The sequence below is a fragment of the Dendrobates tinctorius genome, unplaced genomic scaffold, assembly GCF_039654945.1.
Source record: "Dendrobates tinctorius isolate UK_male_01 unplaced genomic scaffold, ASM3965494v1 ptg000028l, whole genome shotgun sequence".
NCBI lineage: Eukaryota > Metazoa > Chordata > Amphibia > Anura > Dendrobatidae > Dendrobates > Dendrobates tinctorius.
This window is the reverse complement of record NW_027361696.1, coordinates 14,619,481-14,641,434: the sequence shown is the minus strand read 5'-3', so window position 1 is coordinate 14,641,434 and position 21,954 is coordinate 14,619,481. Positions and strand designations below refer to the sequence as shown.

Sequence of the window (21,954 nt, the reverse complement as noted above, 5' to 3'; positions counted from 1 at the left end):
GGACGGGCAATGAGACACAGGGGGGGCAATGAGACACGGGGGGGCAGAGGACGGGCAATGAGATACGGGGGGGCAGAGGACGGGCAATGAGACACGGGGGGGCAGAGGACGGGCAATGAGACACGGGGGGGCAGAGGACGGGCAATGAGACACGGGGGGGCAGAGGACGGGCAATGAGACACGGGGGGGCAGAGGACGGGCAATGAGACACAGGGGGGCAGAGGACGGGCAATGAGACACGGGGGGGCAGAGGACGGGCAATGAGACACGGGGGGGCAGAGGACGGGCAATGAGACAAGGGGGGGCAGAGGACGGGCAATGAGACACAGGGGGGGCAATGAGACACAGGGGGGGCAATGAGACACAGGGGGGGCAATGAGACACAGGGGGGGCAATGAGACACAGGGGGGGCAATGAGACACAGGGGGGGCAATGAGACACAGGGGGGGCAATGAGACACAGGGGGGGGCAGAGGACGGGCAATGAGACACAGGGGGGGCAATGAGACACGGGGGGGCAGAGGACGGGCAATGAGATACGGGGGGGCAGAGGACGGGCAATGAGACACGGGGGGGGCAGAGGACGGGCAATGAGACACGGGGGGGCAGAGGACGGGCAATGAGACACGGGGGGGCAGAGGACGGGCAATGAGACACAGGGGGGGGGCAATGAGACACAGGGGGGGGCAATGAGACACAGGGGGGGGGGCAATGAGACACAGGGGGGGGGCAATGAGACACAGGGGGGGGGCAATGAGACACAGGGGGGGGGCAATGAGACACAGGGGGGGCAATGAGACACAGGGGGGGGCAATGAGACACAGGGGGGGCAATGAGACACAGGGGGGGCAATGAGACACAGGGGGGCAGAGGGGGGGCAATGAGACACGAGGGGGGGCAATGAGACAGGGGGGGCAGAGGACGGGCAATGAGACACAGGGGGGGCAGAGGACGGGCAATGAGACACGAGGGGGGGCAATGAGACACAGGGGGGGCAGAGGACAGGCAATGAGACACGGGGGGGGCAGAGGACGGGCAATGAGACACGGGGGGGCAGAGGACGGGCAATGAGACACGGGGGGGGCAGAGGACGGGCAATGAGACACGGGGAGGCAGAGGACGGGCAATGAGACACGGGGGGGCAATGAGACACGGGGGGGCAGAGGACGGGCAATGAGACACGGGGGGGCAGAGGACGGGCAATGAGACACGGGGGGGGCAATGAGACACGGGGGGGGGCAATGAGACACGGGGGGGGGCAATGAGACACGGGGGGGGCAATGAGACACAGGGGGGGGCAATGAGACACAGGGGGGGGCAATGAGACACAGGGGGGGGCAATGAGACACAGGGGGGGGCAATGAGACACAGGGGGGGGCAATGAGACACAGGGGGGGGCAATGAGACACAGGGGGGGGCAATGAGACACAGGGGGGGGCAATGAGACACAGGGGGGGGCAATGAGACACAGGGGGGGGCAATGAGACACAGGGGGGGGCAATGAGACACAGGGGGGGGCAATGAGACACAGGGGGGCAGAGGACGGGCAATGAGACACGAGGGGGGGCAGAGGACGGGCAATGAGACACGGGGGGGGGGCAGAAGACGGGCAATGAGACACGGGGGGGCAGAAGACGGGCAATGAGACACGAGGAGGGGGGGGGCAATGAGACACGAGGAGGGGGGGGCAGAGGACGGGCAATGAGACACGAGGGGGGGGCAATGAGACACGAGGGGGGCAGAGGACGGGCAATGAGACACGGGAGCAACGCTGACCCCAATAGCTCATCAGATGCCTGGGAAGGGGGTGACAGAGGACGGGGCGATGATGTGTCGCCTCACTCACCCGCTCCTGCTCTTGCCTCGCCTGACTCTCCCGCTTGTGTCGCTCCATCTCCAGGGTCAGGGCGGCCATGGTGCTGTGAGCGCTGGCGAGTTTCTCACTTAGATTAACTTTTTCGGACTCCTTCAGTGATAAAGCCTGAGATGTAGGAGGAGATGATGAGGGGCTGTGATATCGGCCCAGTGCCATGCTGCCGGACGCCCTCATCCTCACCTGCTGCTTCTCGCTCTCCGCCTGTAACAAGCTATCGTCGCGCTCCTGCTGCAGCGTCGCAATCTCCTCACTCAGCTCCTCGCGCTCCATCTCGTACCGCGCCAGCAGCTCCTCGCGCTCCTGTGTCAGCCGGCGGAGTAACTCTTCCTTCTCGGACTGCAGCTCTAGACGGACGGCATCCTGCAACACACAGAACCGAGCGTTCATCACCTACAGAAGCCCCGAGCACTGCAGCCTGCTGGAACCTGTAGTTCCACAAGTCAGGGCTGGAGACCCACCTTCTCCTGCAGCAGCCGCTCCACGTCGTCTTCGTGCGCCTTCTCTTTGCTCTTCAGGGTGATCTTCGCTTCCTCCTCCATGCAGATCAGTTTCTGGCTCACGGCCTCCTTGTCCCGCTCCAGCTTAGCGATCTCGGCCTCCATCACCCTCTGAGCGGAGCTGGCCTCCACTACAGGAGCGGAAACAAGGCGATGAAGAGCATCCAGCAGAGGGGCCGGTCACTACAGCCCCTCAAGAAGCAGGGTGAACTGTATACACAGCCGCCCTCACCCTGTAATGCCTCCTTCGCCAGCCGCAGACCCTGCGTCTCTCCCTCCAGCTGCTCTCTGCGGTGGGTAATGTGAGCGAGATGCTGCTGGACGTCGTACAGGGCCGTCTCCAGCGCCTCCTTCTCAGACCTGTGGGGGCCGACAGCGATCGGAATCAGTCACCAGTCGGCCTCTCAAGCGCTCGCCCGTCAGTCAGTCCGTCCCGCGGGGGCTCCAGTGCTCGCCCGTCAGTCAGTCCGTCCCGCGGGGGGCTCCATTGCTCGCCCGTCAGTCAGTCCGTCCCGCGGGGGGCTCCAGTGCTCGCCCGTCAGTCAGTCCGTCCCGCGGGGGGCTCCGGTGCTCGCCCGTCAGTCAGTCCGTCCCGCGGGGGGCTCCGGTGCTCGCCCGTCAGTCAGTCCGTCCCGCGGGGGGCTCCAGTGCTCGCCCGTCAGACAGTCCGTCCCGCGGGGGGCTCCAGTGCTCGCCCGTCAGACAGTCCGTCCCGCGGGGGGCTCCAGTGCTCGCCCGTCAGACAGTCCGTCCCGCGGGGGGCTCCAGTGCTCGCCCGTCAGACAGTCCGTCCCGCGGGGGGCTCCAGTGCTCGCCCGTCAGTCCGTCCCACGGGGGCTCCAGTGCTCGCCCGTCAGTCAGTCCGTCCCGCGGGGGGGCTCCAGTGCTCGCCCGTCAGACAGTCCGTCCCGCGGGGGGCTCCAGTGCTCGCCCGTCAGACAGTCCGTCCCGCGGGGGGCTCCAGTGCTCGCCCGTCAGTCCGTCCCACGGGGGCTCCAGTGCTCGCCCGTCAGTCCGTCCCACGGGGGCTCCAGTGCTCGCCCGTCAGTCCGTCCCGCGGGGGCTCCAGTGCTCGCCCGTCAGTCCGTCCCGCGGGGGCTCCAGTGCTCGCCCGTCAGTCCGTCCCGCGGGGGCTCCAGTGCTCGCCCGTCAGTCCGTCCCGCGGGGGCTCCAGTGCTCGCCAGTCAGTCCCGCGGAGGCTCCAGTGCTCGCCAGTCAGTCCCGCGGAGGCTCCAGTGCTCGCCAGTCAGTCCTGGAGGCTCCAGTGCTCGCCAGTCAGTCCCGCGGAGACTCCAGTGCTCGCCAGTCAGTCCCGCGGAGGCTCCAGTGCTCACCAGTCAGTCCTGGAGGCTCCAGTGCTCGCCAGTCAGCCAGTCTCCCGGGGGATTTAGCGCACACCCGTCAGCCAGTCCCCCGGGGGCTCCAGAGCTCGTCCATCAGTCCCAAAGATTTCTACTGGCCAACAGACATCAAAACTAGCAATGGGCCCATGAGAGCAGTGTGGTCCGAGCCCAGCATCACTGTGATATAATTACACCAGGAATGGACCGGGACCAGGTCTGAGGGCGAGGCCCATATACCTGAGGGCGGCCACCTCCTCCGCCTGCGCCCGGTTCTCCCTCTCGGAGGCGGTCAGCTGGACCACAAGGCTGCCTTTCTCTTTCGTCAGCGCCTCTTTCTCTCTGGAGGCGTGGAGGAGGCTCTCGCTCTGCTGCTCCACCTCCCTGCGGCTCTGCACCAGGTCCTCGCTCAGAATGTTCCTCTGACGGCTCAACTAATGGGGAAGAGAAGCAGCAGAACGGTCACACACAGAGCGTTCCAAGACCACCCAAAATGCTCTGCACCTACAGTCATGGCCAAAAGTATTGACACCCCTGCAATTCTGTCAGATAATATTCAGTTTCTTCCTGAAAATGATTGCAAACACAAATTCTTTGGTATTATTATCTTCATTTAATTTGTCTTAAATGAAAAAACACAAAAGAGAATGAAGCAAAAAGCAAAACATTGATCATTTCACACAAAACTCCAAAAATGGGCCGGACAAAAGTATTGGCACCCTCAGCCTAATACTTGGTTGCACAACCTTTAGCCAAAATAACTGCGACCAACCGCTTCCGGTAACCATCAATGAGTTTCTTACAATGCTCTGCTGGAATTTTAGACCATTCTTCTTTGGCAAACTGCTCCAGGTCCCTGATATTAGAAGGGTGCCTTCTCCAAACTGCCATTTTTAGATCTCTCCACAGGTGTTCTATGGGATTCAGGTCTGGACTCATTGCTGGCCACCTTAGAAGTCTCCAGTGCTTTCTCTCAAACCATTTTCTAGTGCTTTTTGAAGTGTGTTTTGGGTCATTGTCCTGCTGGAAGACCCATGACCTCTGAGGGAGACCCAGCTTTCTCACACTGGGCCCTACATTATGCTGCAAAATTTGTTGGTAGTCTTCAGACTTCATAATGCCATGCACACGGTCAAGCGGTCCAGTGCCAGAGGCAGCAAAGCAACCCCAAAACATCAGGGAACCTCCGCCATGTTTGACTGTAGGGACCGTGTTCTTTTCTTTGAATGCCTCTTTTTTTCTCCTGTAAACTCTATGTTGATGCCATGGCCCAAAAAGCTCTACTTTTGTCTCATCTGACCAGAGAACATTCTTCCAAAACGTTTTAGGCTTTTTCAGGTAAGTTTTGACAAACTCCAGCCTGGCTTTTTTATGTCTCGGGGTAAGAAGTGGGGTCTTCCTGGGTCTCCTACCATACAGTCCCTTTTCATTCAGACGCCGACGGATTGTACGGGTTGACACCGTTGTACCCTTGGACTGCAGGGCAGCTTGAACTTGTTTGGATGTTAGTGGAGATTCTTTATCCAACATCCGCACAATCTTGCGTTGAAATCTCTTGTCAATTTTTCTTTTCCGGCCACATCTAGGGAGGTTAGCCACAGTGCCATGGGCTTTACACTTCTTGATGACACTGTGCACGGTAGACACAGGAACATTCAGGTCTTTGGAGATGGACTTGTAGCCTTGAAATTGCTTATGCTTCCTCACAATTTGGTTTCTCAAGTTCTCAGACAGTTCTTTGGTCTTCTTTCTTTTCTCCATGCTCAATGTGGTACACACAAGGACACAGGACAGAGGTTGAGTCAACTTTAATCCATGTCAACTGGCTGCAAGTGTGATTTAGTTATTGCCAACACCTGTTAGGTGCCACAGTTAAGTTACAGGTGCTGTTAATTACATAAATTAGAGAAGCATCACATGATTTTTCAAACAGTGCCAATACTTTTGTCCACCCTCTTTGTTATGTTTGGTGTGGAATTATATCCAATTTGGCTTTAGGACAATTCTTTTTGTGTTTTTTCATTTAAGACAAATTAAATGAAGATAATAATACCAAAGAATTTGTGTTTGCAATCATTTTCAGGAAGAAACTGAGTATTATCTGACAGAATTGCAGGGGTGTCAATACTTTTGGCCATGACTGTACCTGTCCTAACCCGGGGACCGCCCCGACCCACAATGCTCTGCACCCACCTGTCCTATCCAGTGGACCACACCGACCCACAATGCTCTGCACCCACCAGTTCTATCCAGGGGACCACACCGACCCACAATGCTCTGCACCCACCAGTTCTAGCCCAAGACTGCCCCGACACAAAATGCTCTACACCCATCTGTCCTATGCCGAGACTGCCCAGACCCACAATGCTCTGCATCCAACTATCCTATGCCGATAACACCACGACCCACAATGCTCTGCATCCACCTGTCCTAACACGGGAACCGCCCCCAACCCACAATTCCGTGCTCCATGGTACCCAACAGTACCTGCCCCAGCTGCTCTTGCATGTTGGCCCGGTCTTTGCGCAGCGCCTGCAGCTCCTGCAAAAGTTTCTCCCGGTTCTGCTCCATGGCCTGCAGGGAGTTATCCAGCCCATAGCGCTCGGTGTCCAGCTCCAGCTTTTCCTGCTCCAATCGGACCAGCTCGTCCCGGATGGAGGCCTTCTCCTGCTCCACTTCATGCTTCTGCCCCTGCAGGGAGGATCGCTGCTGCTCCAGCTACAAGATGAATACAGTCATCATCGTCAGTGACTCCGAGGCCTTTACCTTCCCGTGTATCAGACTCCTCACACTTACTACAAGGGGCTGAGGTGTGGAGGTCCCGCAACCTCACCGTGTGCCGGAGTCATCACATTTGCTACGAGGGGTTCCCACGGCCTGTGTGCCAGGCTCCTCACACATGCTACGAGGGGCTGTGGTGTGGGGGTCCCGCAGCTTCATTGTGTGCCAGACTCCTCACACCAACTACTAGGGGCTGAGGTGTGGGGGTCCCACAGTCTCACTTACCTGAGCGATGACCCTGTTGAGCTCGGTCTTGTCCTGGGCCAGGCTCTCGTTCAGGGCGCTCATCTTAGACAATGCGTCCCGCACACAAGCCTCCTCTGTCCTTTGCCTGTTCAGCGCCAGCTCCAGCTCGGCCCGGTGTATCTCAGCCTACAAGGATACGGGGGGACAATGTTCAGCAATGGTAGCTGCTCCATGTCAATGGATTATTGAGGACCGGTGGGCGAGGTGGGGGGGTCCTCTATATACAGCTGTAGGCAGAGTTTGACAGGTGGAGGTTACCGCGCTCCTCGCTGTCGCACTAGACTGTGAGGAATACTCGGGTCCAATCTTCGCAGAACTAAAGCGTCTGCCGCTTCATAACAGACACAGGTTCAATTCTCCATTATTTTCAGGATCTTTGTTTGCAGTCAGGGAATGGAGCATACTGGGGAGACCATGACCGTCCTGATCACTACTGCAGTGCTTGAGACAGTGTGTCAGGAAGGATGAGTGCAGATGAGGCTTTGCTGGACTTTACCTTGGAGAGCGCCTGGGCGATGTCCGTCTTCTCGGCTTCCAGCACCTCCTTCTCCAGGCTGGACTGATGCAGAACCTCTTTCACCACAACCAGCTCCTTCCTGAGGGCCGAGAGCTTCACCTCCAGCTGCTCCTGGCTCTTGTGCCTGGGGATAAGAATAAGTGGGTGCTCAGCAATCACCTGACAATCTGCTGACAGCTGCCCACTGGGACCACTTTCTACCGACCCCTCCAAATGTGCCTGTGACTCTTCTGGGGTCTTTTTTGTGTGGTCCCCAGTGCACCCTCATGCGCTCACCCTCTGTCCACCTCTCGCTGGGCTCGGTCACGGTCCTGGCAGGTGTCATCCTTCTCCTCCTGTAAGAGGTCTCTCTGCCGCTTTAGGTCGCTGTTGGCTAGCTGCAGCTTCTCAGCCTCCTGACGCTGCGTCTCCCGCTGGTCCTGCAGATCGTGGATGCTGCGCTCCAGGGCGGTGCGGTCTCTGCAAAGACAAAGCTCCATGAGACATCAATAGATCGTGTCCATCACGTCTGGGCCTTGTATGGGGCGCACAGAGAACATGGTGTAGTGTCTGCATGGCCCGCCAGCATCTGCATGGCCCGCCAGCGTCTGCACCTGTTCAGCCGCTCTATGTTGCTGCGGAGTCTGGAGAGTGTCAGCTCTGCGTCGTCTTTACTCATAGTGGACGAGTCCAGGTCTTTTTTCAGTTGCGTTATTTTCTGCTCCAGGACCCTGCGGTCGTTCTCGCTGTCACTCAGCTGTTTCCGCAGCATGCCCACTGTCTCCTGTCCAGCCTCCAGTCGCCCCTGCAGCTCCTGCCAACAATCAGTTCAATCAGAGCAAAACTAACTAATGATCCAAAGAAAGAAGTGAGGGCAAGAATGGCGCAAGACAAGACTGCAAGTCAATCATGTGCAAGCAGCGGTGCGCCGGGAAATGCAGTGCAGAGCACAGTGGCGCCTCCAAGAGGTTTCATTGCCAGCTGCCACAGAGGGATGGAATTCATCCTGACCGCATGCAGAGGATCAGGGCATGGACCACCAGGACACAATGTACCTGGATCTGGAGCTGTCGCCTCTGGAGAGCGGAGTGCACGGCAGAAAGCGCAGAGTCGCGGAAGGCCGGAGACAGGCTGCGTCTCGGGGAGCTGCTGCGGTTTGGAGAGGGGCGGCGGATGGGAGAGGATGTGCGCAGGCTGCTGGAGAGACCCCTCAGGCTGAGACCTGGACCCTCACTGTCCAGAAGCTCAAAGGTCTTTTCACTTGTGGAGAGCTGAAGGCCACTGTCTGCATCACTGAGGACGGCCTGGAGGAGACAGCACAAGGAAGGACCCATTACCTACAATCACATGGCCGGACAGTAAGTGTGTACGGGGTAAGTAAACAGCCACAGATCCAGACAGGGGAAAGAAACACACAGAGGAAAGTGTAGGACAACCGGAACGGCACTGACCAAATCCATCACCGATTAATGTCCCGAGGAAACAATTCTAAGGGGGCATCACAAGATCTCTTAGGGCATATGGTGGGCGTCAGCCGTACACAGACCTCCCTGCACGGCTCGTACCTGCGTCAGCTCCCGCAGCGTCTCCTGCAGCGTCTCACTCTCACACCTCAGTGCTTCCACCTCTTCTCCTACCAGTGTCACTCGCTCGTCCACCCGACTCTTCTCCTGCAAGAGCCAGATGAACACAGTCACATCCCCTGGTCCTGGAACCAGTGTATGCCCTCAGATCTCCACAGACATCAGTGCAGCACCTTTCCGCTGCCACCGTGCTGGATGGAGCATTACTAGTACTGCCATTACATCTACAATGCAGCATGTGCCACAGAGAACCAGTTGGGGCAGAAAAAATGGGAAGCCAGCTGATTGTGCAAGCAGCTCTGGCTGTGACTAGAGCACGATATCTGATGTAATACAGATTACACACAAGGGTTAATCAACTTTTATGAAAAGCTTCATAGTGAAGCTCGTGTTTAACCCCTTCCTATAAATGCCACTCATCTCCTGGATGCCCGACCCCCATACCTGCTCTTGCAGCTGTCGGATCGTCAGCTCCTTGTCCCTGCTGTCGCCCTGCAGCCGCTCAATCATCTTCTTCATCTCTGCCACCCTACGGTATAAATGGAGATCAACGTCACGCAAAGCGCCAGGCTCATGCCACCATGGCTGGCACTGGGGCGGCTTCGCACCTTGCGCTGAGCTCTGCTTTCTCGGCATCGCAAGCGGCTTGCAGCTGGATCATATCTCGCACTTTGTCCTTTAGGTGCTCGTCCAGTTGGGCCATTTGTAACGCTTGTCTCTCCACCACACCGCTGTTCTCGGCCAGGCGCAGGGAGCTGCTCACGTTCAGGCAGGAGGCATGCAGCGAGCGACAGGACTGTGACAGCTCCTTCTGCATCACCGACAGGTCCCTGCACATATAGAGTGGTGAGACCCGGGACACGAGAACTGCACGTCAGAGAACCCCAGCTGGTCACCCACCTCTCCGTCATTGTCTTCATCTCGCTGAAATGTCTCCTGAAGCCGACAACCTGTCTCCACAGCGACAACAGACGACTGTGCTCATTGCTGAAGTAGGCATTAAAGGACTGCAGGGGGCGACAGCGTCAATCTAGTATGTCAGCAATGCAATGGCCGCCATTATGGCGGACGGCCAGGGTGGTTTGTTTCCCGGGTGCGTTACCCTTACCTCCTCCTCGCGCCTCCACTCGCTCTCCTTCTGCTCCAGCTCATCGCGGGCTTTGGTCCAGTCGGATGTCAGTTTGCGCAGGTCCTCACTCAGCGCCTGGTTGGCGGAGTTGGCCTGGTCCAGCTGCTCACGCAGCATCACGTTCACCTGGGTCAGGCTGGCGCTTCTGTGGGCGCAGGAAAGAGTGAGCGTGACAGCAGAAAACCAGGAGAAAAGGGACACGAATCATAAACATGGGTGAACTAGTGCTCTCTGTTATCAGCCAATATGTCCTCTGATGCTTTATATGTTTGGGATTACAATAATGAATGTGGAGTATAAAGAGTTAATCAGAATGTCTGGTGAATGGCCGCAGCCCGTACCTCTGCTGCTCCTCCTCCAGGCGGATCAGAACGTTCTCCAGCTCATTGCTGCTCTCCTCCTCCTGCCGCAGCCGTGAGTCCGTCAGCTCCAGGCGGCCCTGGGTGGAAAACGCCAAAATCACGTTATACATCACGGATTCTATGGAGCTTGAGAGTGCGGCACCAGCACGGGTTTTGTCGTGTCGCTTTGTCCGCCAGGTGCTGGTTTTATCATGTCGCTTCAGGTGCGGGTTTTATTGCGTCGATTCGTCTACCCGGTGTGGGATAGATCGCGTCGCTTCGTCTGCCTGGTGCGGATTTTATCGTGTCGCTTCAGGTGCGGGTTTTATCGCGCCACTTCATCGGCCCGGTGCAGGTTTTATTGCGTTGTTTCGTCTGCCCGATGTAGCTTTTATCGCATTGCTTCGCCTGCCTGGTGCAGGTTGCGATTTGCTGCCATTCCCATGCTATAATTAATCACTGCAACATTGCAGTTTAACACGTCCAGATCTCTCTGCAGTCAATGAATGAGAACGTTTGCCGCCTGGTTATTAGATGGCTACGATGCATTATGTCTGCAGTCGCTGGCAGCAAGCAGAGATGGGTACTACGCTGCAGCCTTCCTGTTGCATAATGCTCGGGATCGGGTCTCGCTCTGTCGTGTCCGGTCAGACTCACGCTCAGACGTTCCTGCTCCAGCTCTGTGGAACGTTCTAGAAGCTGTTGTTCCACCTCTCCGCACCGTTTCTTGTACTGCAGGACCTGCCAGAGTGATGAAAGGGATCAGAAGAGACATCTTGGGAACATGTCACACGAGTGCCATTACTCCCTCTCACCTTAGCCTGGAGCTTCTGTACGAGCTGCGCCTGCCGCTGCTGCCCCTCCTGATAGGCCTGTAGCTTACGCTTATATGCTGCCTGCTCCTCCTCCAGCCGCCGCCGCAGCTCCACATTCTGCTGCGCCAGGCTCCGCGTCTCCAGGGAATCCCTCTCGAGTTCGCCGGTCTCCAGACGCAGGTTCTGCTCCAGCTGCCAGACCGAGAGGAGACGTCATCATATAACAGACCGGAGATTATAAGTGGAGTATGACAGCCGCAGTGGAGAACAGTGCCACCATTGACCGACCCGGTATAACAGGATGGTTCTCCTGGAGTCTGCACCGATGCCCAGGAACCTGGAACACGACAGACCCCCGGACACAAACAAGGCAATTCTCATTATAGGGTGGTGTAAGAACAGTGCTAGATCCATGATATTACAACTCCGCTTGCTGTCAGTGAACAGAAACACTAGCTTACAGTGTGAAATCCTGTCCGAGTCCTGCTCACACATCTGAACGCTTGTCACAGTGTATCAGTGCAGCACGGTTATCCAGGATCCTGGGAAAAATGCCATAAAGTGCCCGGTGGGGTGGATGAGCGGCCGTGTATTATAGCTTTATAATGGGAGAACTGTGATGTCATCACCCAGTGTAGGGGGCAGCGGTCACCATGGAGATGAGCAGACATCCACAGTGGGGGATCTGGTGGGAACAGATGATGGGAGAATGAGGGCTATGAATGCGGCAGTGACAAAGCGATGACGGGCAAGTCTGAGCCTGCCGGCCGCCCATCACTGCCCGCGGCCTGCCCGGACAAGACACTGAACAGAGAAAGAGCGGTGAGACAGCCCCCGAACCAGAGAAGGCAGAGACCCCATACATCATAATGTACAGGAGACGCCCAGGTCGTACTAGATGTATACAGTGCCTTGAAAAAGTCTTCATACCCCATAAACTTCCACATTTTTCCTGTTACACCCACAGACATATGTATTTATTGGGATTTTCTGTGATACAAACACTAAGTAACAAGTATTTATGATGTGTAAAGGAAATACAGTGGTGTACTAATTACTGTAAAATAGAAATCTGAAAATTGTGAGATCCATTTGTATTCAGCCCCCTGTAGTCTAAATGACCAATCACTTCCAGAACTCACAAGTAAATTGAGTCCACTGGTGTATGATTTCTCCTCAGTATAACTACAGCTGTTCTGCGAAGGCCACAGAAGTTTGTGTGAGAACATTAGGGATCAAACAGCATCATGAAAAACAGGGAGCCCACCAGACAGGTCAGGGATAGCGTTGTGGAGAAGAGGAAAGCAGGGTTAGGTTATAAAAAAAAAAAAAAAAAATAGCCCAACCTCTGAACATCTCATGGAGCACTATTCAATCCATCGTCCAAAAATGGAAGGAGTATGGCACACCCGCAAACATCTCAAGACATGGCCGTCCACCTAACCTGACATCCCAAGCAAGGAGAGTACTGATTAGAGAAGCAGCCAAGAGGCCATTGGAGGAGATGCAGATCCACAGCTCAGTCGCAAATACTTGTTACCGTATTTTTCGGACTATAAGACACACCACAATTTTCAGAAGGAAAATAGGGAAAAAAATAATAATGTGTCAAATGGGGGTCCGTCTTACAGTCCGAATTCAGCTTATCTGGGAAGGGATCCGGCACAGGTGGAGAAGTAGTCACAGGGGTCATTCAGTGGTCCAGGCTCGTGCGTTGGCGGCAGCTCTGTGCTGGGGCAGCTGCGCTGGGGCGGGTGGGCTGTGCTGGGGCAGCTGTGCTGGGGCAGGGGCAGCTGTGCTGGGGCAGGTGGGCTCTGTGGTGGTGGCAGCGGGCGGCGCTCTGCTCCGGTGCAGGGGCGGCGGCTCCGCCGGCGTTTCTTCGCAGCCCGGAGGCCCCCCGCACACCCCTTGCTGGGCGCCGCCATGTTGCGGTGGCCTCCGGGAGCATGGACGCCGGCAAGATGGCCGCCGGTCCGGGGACGGCGCATGCGCAGCTTCAGATCTCGTGCCGAGATCTCGGGGGACGAGATCTCGTTGCCGAGATTTGAATCTTGTCCCCCGAGATCTCGGCACGAGATCTGAAGCTGCGCATGCGCCGTCCCCGGACCGGCGGCCATCTTGCCGGCGTCCATGCTCCCGGAGGCCACCGCAACATGGCGGCGCCCAGCAAGGGGTGTGCGGGGGGCCTCCGGGCTGCGAAGAAACGCCGGCGGAGCCGCCGCCCCTGCACCGGAGCACAGCCCGCTGCCACCACCGCACCGCAGAGCCTCGCCCGCTGCCACCAACGCACCAGGTACCGTGCATTGCGACCATAAGACGCACCCCCCACTTTCCCCAAAAGTTTTGGGGGAAAAAAGTGCGTCTTATGGTCCGAAAAATACGGTACTTAGTGTTTGTATCACAGAAAATCCCCAAAAAATATATTTAACAATAAACTTATTTTAAATATTCATATTTAACAACCATTTGACCTCCATCATTACAAAAATTCTCAATTATTTGACAGCTAAATATAATATAAATTTTAACATCGCTAGATATTATGGGAAAAAGAGGGAAAGAGAAGTGGTGATGACATCAGATTATTATACCGTATATTACCATTAACAGCTCTATTACATCTCTATGACCGCAGTCTTTAGTCTGAACGACCTCCAGCTGTCCCAGCTCCTGAGATATGATGTTGAATTATTGGTGGATGAAGCAATTGTCTTCTCTGATAAACGATTGTCATTCACCAAAGCTACGATCTCAGTTAATGACGGACATTTGGGGTTTTTCCAATATCCTGCGATTTTAATTCTAGTAGCTATGGGGATGTGCGCAATCACTGTCCGAAACTCGTGCGGAATTAAATCCAGGTCAATGGCCAGAAGCGCCTGCTCTCTCCCAATTTTCATTGGGATGCCACTAATCTGAGACACTGGATGGGAGACTGCGTCCCAGAGCCGCTTTACTTTATGGCCGTCCCACCAGACATGTAACATATCGGCGTTGGAGACTCCGCACCTCCAGCACACATCTGGGGAGCTGCGGTAGATCTTAGACAATCTGTACTGTGTGAAGTACCACCTGTACAGCAGCTTTCTGGGGTCCTCCAGGTGATAGGGTAACTCTAAGTGCACCAATCATTGAGAAGGACGTCCGCCACTGACCCGGGATGATCCCGCATTGCAGATCTGTCTCCCATTTGTGGAGATATGAGTCCAGAGAGGGGAACGTCTCCTCCAGCATATGGTTGTAGCTTATGGACTGTGCTCTTATTGTATATAGTTTGGAGGGTTGTGAGAACGTTATACCTTTGTAATGATCTATATGTGGAAGGAGATATTTCTCCCTGATTGTAGAGAAGGACAACAATATTCCTTCCTCATACATACCCCCAATCAGTAGGACTCCCGGGGATTTCCAGTTACGAATCTGGAGATGCGGAATACATCGCTCCAAAGTCTCTATGGGGACTTTAGAGAGCGCCAATAGTATGCAGTTTATTGATCAGAATGCTCCACACTCCCAGCGCCACTTCAACCTTTGGTGGCAGACAATTTCCTATCATAGCTGGTATTAGGCCCAGTAATGATATATGAAAAAAAAAAAAAAAAAAAAGATGCAACATTTGGGGATTTTATGAGATGTTTCTCGATTTCTATCCAGTGTCTGTCATCCTTATCATTCCACATCAGTCTTAGTTGTTGGAGTATGGCTGCTCTATAACATCTCACCACTGGGGGCAGCCCAGACCTCCCTCCACATATAGTATAATAATCATCTTTATATAGCGCTAACATATTCCGCAGCGCTTTACAGTTTGCACACAATCTAAATTCCCTATCAGTATGTCTTTGGAATGTGGGAGGGAACCGGAGAACCCAGAGGAAACCCACACAAACACGGGGAGAACATACAAACTCCTTGCAGATGTTGCCCTTGGTGGGATTCGAACCCACGAAGGCTGTGGTGCTAACCACTGAGCCACCATGCTGCCCATGTCGGCCTTGACTCGCTGCTGTTTTCCTGCCATATGTATTTTAATATGATTGTAACTCTGAGTATTTTCATGGGGGCTGTGATAGGGAGGTTGCGGAATACGTACAATATCTGGGGGGATTGTGATCATTTTTACAGACGCTATTCTTCCTAACCAGTACATGTCGTGTTGTCTCATGAGCAGCATGTCGCCTTTGATCTTTTGTCTCAGAGCTTCATAATTTAGTGAGAGCGTTCTATCTACTGAGGACGCCAAGCGGATTCCAAGATATGTTATATTTTCAGTAACTCACCTAAAGGGGTACTTAGCTTTAAGGTATACAGGGTACAGAACGGAGTCAGAATTTGGCATTTAGGGATATTCAGTTTATAATTTGACACTCAGGTAAATGAGTCTGTCACTTCCATTACTCTGTTGAGCGACTCTTCGGGATTAATAAGGGATAAAATAATGTCGTCCGCAAACAGACTGATTTTATTCTCTGCATTGCCAATTTTAATACCGGTTATTCCAGGGTGTGATCAGATCTTTTTCAGCTAAGGGTTCGATTACTAGCACGAATATTAGGGGAGAGAGTGGGCACCCGTGCCTCGCTCCATTAGTGATATCAAATGTATCTGACATTCCCAAAATGAGAACTGAGGCCGACAGGTTAGAATATAGAGGGGTGATCGCCAGGGCTATATTACCGTCAAACCCAAATCTGGACAGCGCGTGAAACCTCCCCCCCTGCACCCGATTGAACACCTTTTCGTCATCCAAAGAGAGGAGCATAGAAGGGGTCCGCCCACCCCCAGCTATATGGATGATATCAATCATCCTCCTCGTACCATCCAGGGTCTGTCTAGACTTAACGAATCCCACTTGGTCTTTATGCACTAAGGCCGGGATTATTTCTGAGATGTTCCTAGCTAGGATTTTAAGATCCGTGTTCAATAATTACATCGGCCTAAAATTGCCAGTTCGATCAGGGGTTTTCCCTGGTTTGGGGAGGGGTATAATTGTTGCCCGAATCATCTCTTGGAATTTTCCCGGTTTGCATAAAATTTTTGCCATCATGTGAGAGATTAGTATGTCTTGAAATGTTATGAAGTATTCGCTCGTTTGTCAGTTAGGGCCGGGTGACTTTTTGTCTTTTGTTCCTCTAATTGCTGTATTTCTGCTTGGGATATTGGTTGGTTTAGTATATGTAATGCTTCTTCTGGTATTTTATGGAGTTGTATGTTCTCCAAGAACTGATTTATCAGTTGGGGGTGGGTTGTGGTATTGCAGTATTTTCCTGTAGGTTATAGAGGGAAGAGTAATAATTTGAGAAGGTATTGGCAATTTCCTTAATGTTATATATTATGTTTTTTGGTCGTCCTGTATGTGGGATAACCTTAGTTTGGTCATTTTGGCTTTGATTTTGTTGGCTAGTATTTTGCCCGCTTTGCTTCCCTGCCAGTAATATTTGGCTTTACTGTTCCGTAGACTCTGCTCGTATTTGTGTTGGAGCAGTTGGTATAATTCATACCGTAGCTTCTGTAGCTTTTGGAGAATTAGGTTTGTGCACCTCTTCTAGTGCGGTTATATTTTAATTAGTTTCCTCTATTTGGTGTAGTCTCGCTTTTTTATTTTGGGCGCTATTTGGAGCAGTTTACCCCGGATGTCGGCCTTGTGAGCGCACCATACTGTAGATACGGACACATCAGGTGTGTTATTAATTGTGAAATATATTGATAATGCTTCCTGTAATTGGGGCCTAATGTTATAGGATGTGATTAAATAATTATTTACCCTCCATGGGGAATATGTCGGGTAGTTATATCCCTCAATGATTTGGCAGGAGACGGGCCGTGCTCTGACCAGGTGATGTTCCCTATCATGGCCGTTTGGATGTCCTGTAATAACCATTTATCTGTGACCATTAGATCAATTCTGGAGTAACCTCTATGTGAGTGTGAGTAGAAGGTGTAATCCCGTTCAGAGGCTGCAGAACCCGCCAGACATCATAGAGTTCTTCCGCTAGGAGGGTCTGAGAGAGTCAGCGGGTATTTTCTTTCTTTTGAGGGAGTACCGATTTGTCAATGTTGGGACAAGGGGTGATATTAAAGTCCCCGCAGACTAAAAGGGCGCCTTTTTTTAACCTTTGCTACTACCGCCAGGGTGTGTTTAAGAAATAGAATCTGCTTGGAATTAGGGGCGTAAATGGAGAAAATTGTGTAGGTTTTGTTATTTATGGTGCAGACTAGGATAACGTACCTGCCCTCGTCATCCACTACGCTGGTGATTAGCTGGAAGGCGACGGTGTTCTTTATCGCAATTACTACTCCTCTCTTTTATGAATTGCATGGGAAGTTCCCATTCTGCAGTCTGGGGGTGTCCGTGCTATTTAGGTGGGTTTCCTGAACACATAGTACGTCGGCTTTTAGGGATTGCGCCTCTTTCCATAGAAGGGATCTTTTGAATGTACTATTCAGTCCTTTTACATTAGTGCTGGAAATGTGAAGAACCATATACAAAGTACAGATAAAATCTGTCACTACTAGACAATTAAGGAAAAAAGGGGAAATAACAAAAATCAAATCTTAAATTTGTGAAAAACTAAGAGTTTCAAAATAGAGTTCGGTTCTAAGTGAACCTCCTGGATATGCTCCGCTCTCCAGTATATAGTGGGTGGTATAGAGGGAAACGAAAATTCTCCTCTCATGCCTCCGCAGACCATGGTGGAAAAGAAAGTTTTTTCTTCTGCTTTCTTGCTCATATCCACTCTTTCCTCAATGTGGGCGGCGTCCTCTTCTATAATGGGGAGCTGGTATCCTTGTCCACATTTGCCAGAAACCACTTCTGTAGCAGAGTCATGGCGCCTCGGGGGGGGAGGAGTCAGGACCTGTGTGGTTCCATTCTTGGTGATGATCAGCTTCACCGGGTAGCCCCACTTGTGTGCGATCCTGTTGTCCCGCAGGATCTTGGTGGCTGTGAATTCCTGCCTTCTGTTCAGGGTGACGGTGGAGAGGTCTGTGAACACCAGGATGCTTTTGAATCTCTCCGGGAGCTCCGGTCCGCTTGCTGCTGCTGCTATACTGATGGCTTCTTTCAAGTGGTAAAAGTGAAGTCGGGCAATTACATCCCTGGGCGTAGAGGCGGGGGCACTTCTGGGTTTGGGGATTCTGTGGGCTCTATTATGAGGTCTCGCTGTTCCGCCTCGGGGAATAGTGCGGTAAAAAATCAGTTCGGAGCTCCTTCAATGCGTCCGCAGCAACGCTCTCTGGTATCCCCCTGAAGCGCAGATTGTTGCGCCTGGAGCGGTTCTCCAGGTCCGCCAGCTGCAGTTTTGGAGCGATGATCTCCTCATCTGCCTCATTGTGAGCGTCTAGTAATTGGTTGTGGGCTGTGTTGAACTCCTCCAGCTTCTCCTCAATATGGGCTGTTCTGTCCCCTACGTGCACAATGTCTTTCTGTAGTGCAGTGAAGGCTGAGGTGATGTCGCTATGTATAGCCTCCTAGCAGGGACTTTAGTGTGGCCTCTGTGATGGGAGTGGCACTGTGCCATGTGTCAGGTGCATATACTTGCGGTTTGCTGCCTGATGATTTCTTCGGGCACCTGGGTGAAGATCTGCCCAACTCCTCCTGTGCCTGCTCCATCACACTGAGGTCTGACCCGGTATCAGAAGATCCAACCCCCCAGAGCGCTCCACACCACCAGCATGGTGAGTTCCATGGCAGCCATCTTGGATTTTCCCAGGCGCTGGTACAAAGACCAGTATCCTGCCCGGCGCTGCTCCCCTGCTCCTGATGGCGCGCCCCATCGATGCCCGGACCCTGCCTGAGGACGTGGTGAGCGATAGTGCGGGTTTCTCCAGTCGTTATGTGCTGCTTTGAGCCGCTGAAGGTCTGCAGGAGCACGGAGATAGCGCTGCCTGCATCCGCTCAGCTCCTCATCCGGACACGCCCTCCCATAAAATATATTTAGACTTTAGGGGTATAACATGGAAAAAATGTGGAAGCGTTCACAGAATATGAATACTTTTTCAAGGCACTGTATATACAGGAGATGCCCAGGTTATACCAGCTGTACATATATCATAATATACAGGAGATGCCCAGGTTATACCAGCTGTACATACATCATTTTATACAGAGATGCCCAGCTTATACCAGCTGTGCATATATAATTATATACAGAAGATGCCCAGGTTATACCAGCTGTACATATATCATTATATATAGGACATGCCCAGGTTATACCAGCTGTACATTGTGTGTATATATATATATATATATATATATATATATATATATATATATATACACACACACACACACACACACACACACACACACACACACACACGATGACCAGGTTGTACCAGCTGTACATACATCATTTTATACAGAGATGCCCAGCTTATACCAGCTGTACATATATAATTATATACAGAAGATGCTCAGATTATAACAGCTGTACATATATCATTATATATAGGACATGCCCAGGTTATACCAGCTGTACATATATAATTATATACAGAAGATGCCCAGGTTATACCAGCTGTACATATATTATTATATACAGGACATGCCCAGGTTATACCAGCTGTACATATATAATTATATACAGAAGATGCCCAGGTTATACCAGCTGTACATATATCATTATATGCAGGAGATGCCCAGGTTATACCAGCTGTACATATATCATTATACACCGGAGATGCCCAGGTTATACCGACTGTACATACATAATTATATACAGAAGATGCCCAGGTTATACCAGCTGTACATATATCATTATATGCAGGAGATGCCCAGGTTATACCTGCTGTACATATACCGATGTTGCCAGTAAGCAGTAGCAGTTAGAGGGGTCCCCCAGCACGGAGCTCTTGGGATACGATACTGATGTGACCCCGTCAGCGCTTCCAGGTCTAAAGCTCTGGGTGTAATAAGAACGTTTCCATTCACTGACAGGTAGCGGAGGGGAGGAAATAACACCCAGATGGCAGACGGGGCTGTGGGGTGCAGGGGATTCGGGGTTCTCAGGCAACGTCCTGGTGTGTGGGGTAAGGTCCACAGCGGTGGTCTGAGGGTGGGCAGGGGGCCGCGGCCTCTTACCCGCTCGCTGATGGCGTTGTATTTAATGGCAAGCTCGTCCCGCTCCGCCCGACTCTGCGCCAGCATGTCCTCCACCCGCGACAGCTCTTGTTGCAGGATGCGGTTTTCCTCTTGTAGAGACAGAAGTGTCGACATGTCTTCAGCGAGGCCTGGACGGGGTGAGAGCACAGCGATGAGGGACCCGGCAACACAGGGCACTGCCCCCCCCACAGCGGTGGCTCGGGAAGCGCAAACGTCAGGACCCCCCAAGACCCTCCAGTGTGACTCAGGTCACTCAGAAGAGCTGCCCTTTAGGATAAAGCACCTATAACACCTGGTAGCCCCGGACCCAACATCCGCATCTGTGCATGCTGGGAGTTGTAGTGCTACAGCAGCTGCAGAGGCTCTGATCTACCAGCAAATGAACCAAACCCAGATATAGAGGGAGCAACGGTCCGTCATCACCCCCAAAACTACAGGGGCTTGGGCAGGGTGCAAAAAGGGCGGTACAGGAGGGCACGGCGCCACGAGAGACGGGGAGGGGCACGGCGACGCGAGAGAGAGAGGGAGGCCACAGCGCCACGACACGAGAGACAAGGGGGGGGCACCGCGACACGAGACACGGGGGGGGGGGGGCACCGCGACACGAGACACGGGGGGGGGGGGGACCGCGACACGAGACACGGGGGGGGGGAGGCACCGCGACACGAGACACGGGGGGGGGGGGCACCGCGACACGAGACACGGGGGGGGGGGGGGGGCACCGCGACACGGGGGGGGTCACAGAGCTAAGAGCAGGGGTAAAGGGGGGGGGGGTAGTACAGAGGTGTGGGGTCTCCAGGCAGGGTACACGGGTTGGGGGTTCTCACCAGAGTCCGGCGGGGGGCTCAGGTTCCGGGTGACGATCTCTCGGATTCGTGCCGGCAGACGGGCAGGTCGGGGGTCTGCAGAGTCTCCGCTGTCTGTGAGGGTCTTGTGTTCCCGGGATCCGAGCACTTGGGCGGAGAGCGCCTGCAGCGGGAGAGAAGATGGGGAGGGAGTGATCGGCTGCGGCGGGACTGAGTGACAGCGACGGTCACATCCCTTCACTCCAGCCGCCCGTTACCGACCCGGACACCCCGATCCCTGCTGCGGCCTACACCCGGGCCCGACCTGTATCACCGCCTCCAGCGTCTGCTCCGCGGCGCTCATCGGGACCACAACTCCATGCTTTGAAGACAGAGCTGCTGGCGGCCCCGGGACTCGGCGGATTAGCAGCCAATCTGCTCAGGCCCATCCTCCTCCGGGGCGGGCGGCGCCTCCCGTGCCCTAGAGCCCGCCAGCCCCGACTCACAATGAATGGAGACATCACAGCGGCGGTCGGGAGCTAGGACCCAGCGCCGAAGCCTGCGCCACGGAGGACACAGCGACCAACAAGCGCCTGTAGCCATGGAAATGTCTAACATCCCTGGTCACGTGGGTAATGATCCCCGCTATTCACACGGAGCGGCGGTTCTTCCCTGCGGTTTGTGAGAAGGCGGCCTTACTCACGTGGAGGGAGATTCACTGTTTGTTCCTCGTTTTTCTATTGCAAGTTTTCTGCAAAAAATCACCACAAAATCCACCTCCTGTAAGGACGAGTTCACACACTGCAGCCGCACGAGCGCAGCGTAACCTGCAACCAATATGCACAAGAGTCTGCGGTGGCGGCTGATGGTGGTCCGCTACCCCGTTAACCATTCTGCGGTCTCCAAGATCCGTTCTGACCGTGTTTCCGCCCTTGCAGCAGCGCTCGACGGACGATCGGATGT

The 21,954-nt window shown here is 53.9% G+C and overlaps 1 protein-coding gene across 4 annotated transcripts in view; it reads right to left on the bottom strand.

Annotated features, from left to right (window-relative positions):
- CROCC (ciliary rootlet coiled-coil, rootletin) overlaps positions 1–21,462 on the bottom strand; it is a 32,672-nt gene extending 11,210 nt beyond the window's left edge. For 3 of the 4 annotated variants that reach the window (XR_012231216.1, XM_073570245.1, XM_073570247.1), the window contains exons 1-22: positions 21,317–21,462; positions 21,034–21,175; positions 20,186–20,334; positions 11,104–11,295; positions 10,946–11,029; positions 10,289–10,386; positions 9,927–10,092; positions 9,719–9,825; positions 9,427–9,648; positions 9,263–9,347; positions 8,801–8,905; positions 8,291–8,539; positions 7,850–8,049; positions 7,533–7,715; positions 7,236–7,380; positions 6,719–6,865; positions 6,200–6,430; positions 3,953–4,146; positions 2,605–2,732; positions 2,334–2,503; positions 2,056–2,235; positions 1,846–1,980 (exon numbers count right to left, since the gene is read on the bottom strand). Coding sequence is in view for 3 of the 4 variants with exons in the window: in XM_073570245.1 (XP_073426346.1) it covers positions 1,846–1,980; positions 2,056–2,235; positions 2,334–2,503; positions 2,605–2,732; positions 3,953–4,146; positions 6,200–6,430; positions 6,719–6,865; positions 7,236–7,380; positions 7,533–7,715; positions 7,850–8,049; positions 8,291–8,539; positions 8,801–8,905; positions 9,263–9,347; positions 9,427–9,648; positions 9,719–9,825; positions 9,927–10,092; positions 10,289–10,386; positions 10,946–11,029; positions 11,104–11,295; positions 20,186–20,334; positions 21,034–21,175; positions 21,317–21,355 (3,351 nt within the window). In the remaining variant the exon portion in view is untranslated. Of the gene's footprint in view, positions 1–1,845; positions 1,981–2,055; positions 2,236–2,333; positions 2,504–2,604; positions 2,733–3,952; positions 4,147–6,199; positions 6,431–6,718; positions 6,866–7,235; positions 7,381–7,532; positions 7,716–7,849; positions 8,050–8,290; positions 8,540–8,800; positions 8,906–9,262; positions 9,348–9,426; positions 9,649–9,718; positions 9,826–9,926; positions 10,093–10,288; positions 10,387–10,945; positions 11,030–11,103; positions 11,296–20,185; positions 20,335–21,033; positions 21,176–21,273 lie in introns of all 4 variants that reach the window. The other variant, XM_073570248.1, reaches the window with a different exon arrangement.
- Between the last annotated feature and the right edge of the window lie 492 nt (positions 21,463–21,954).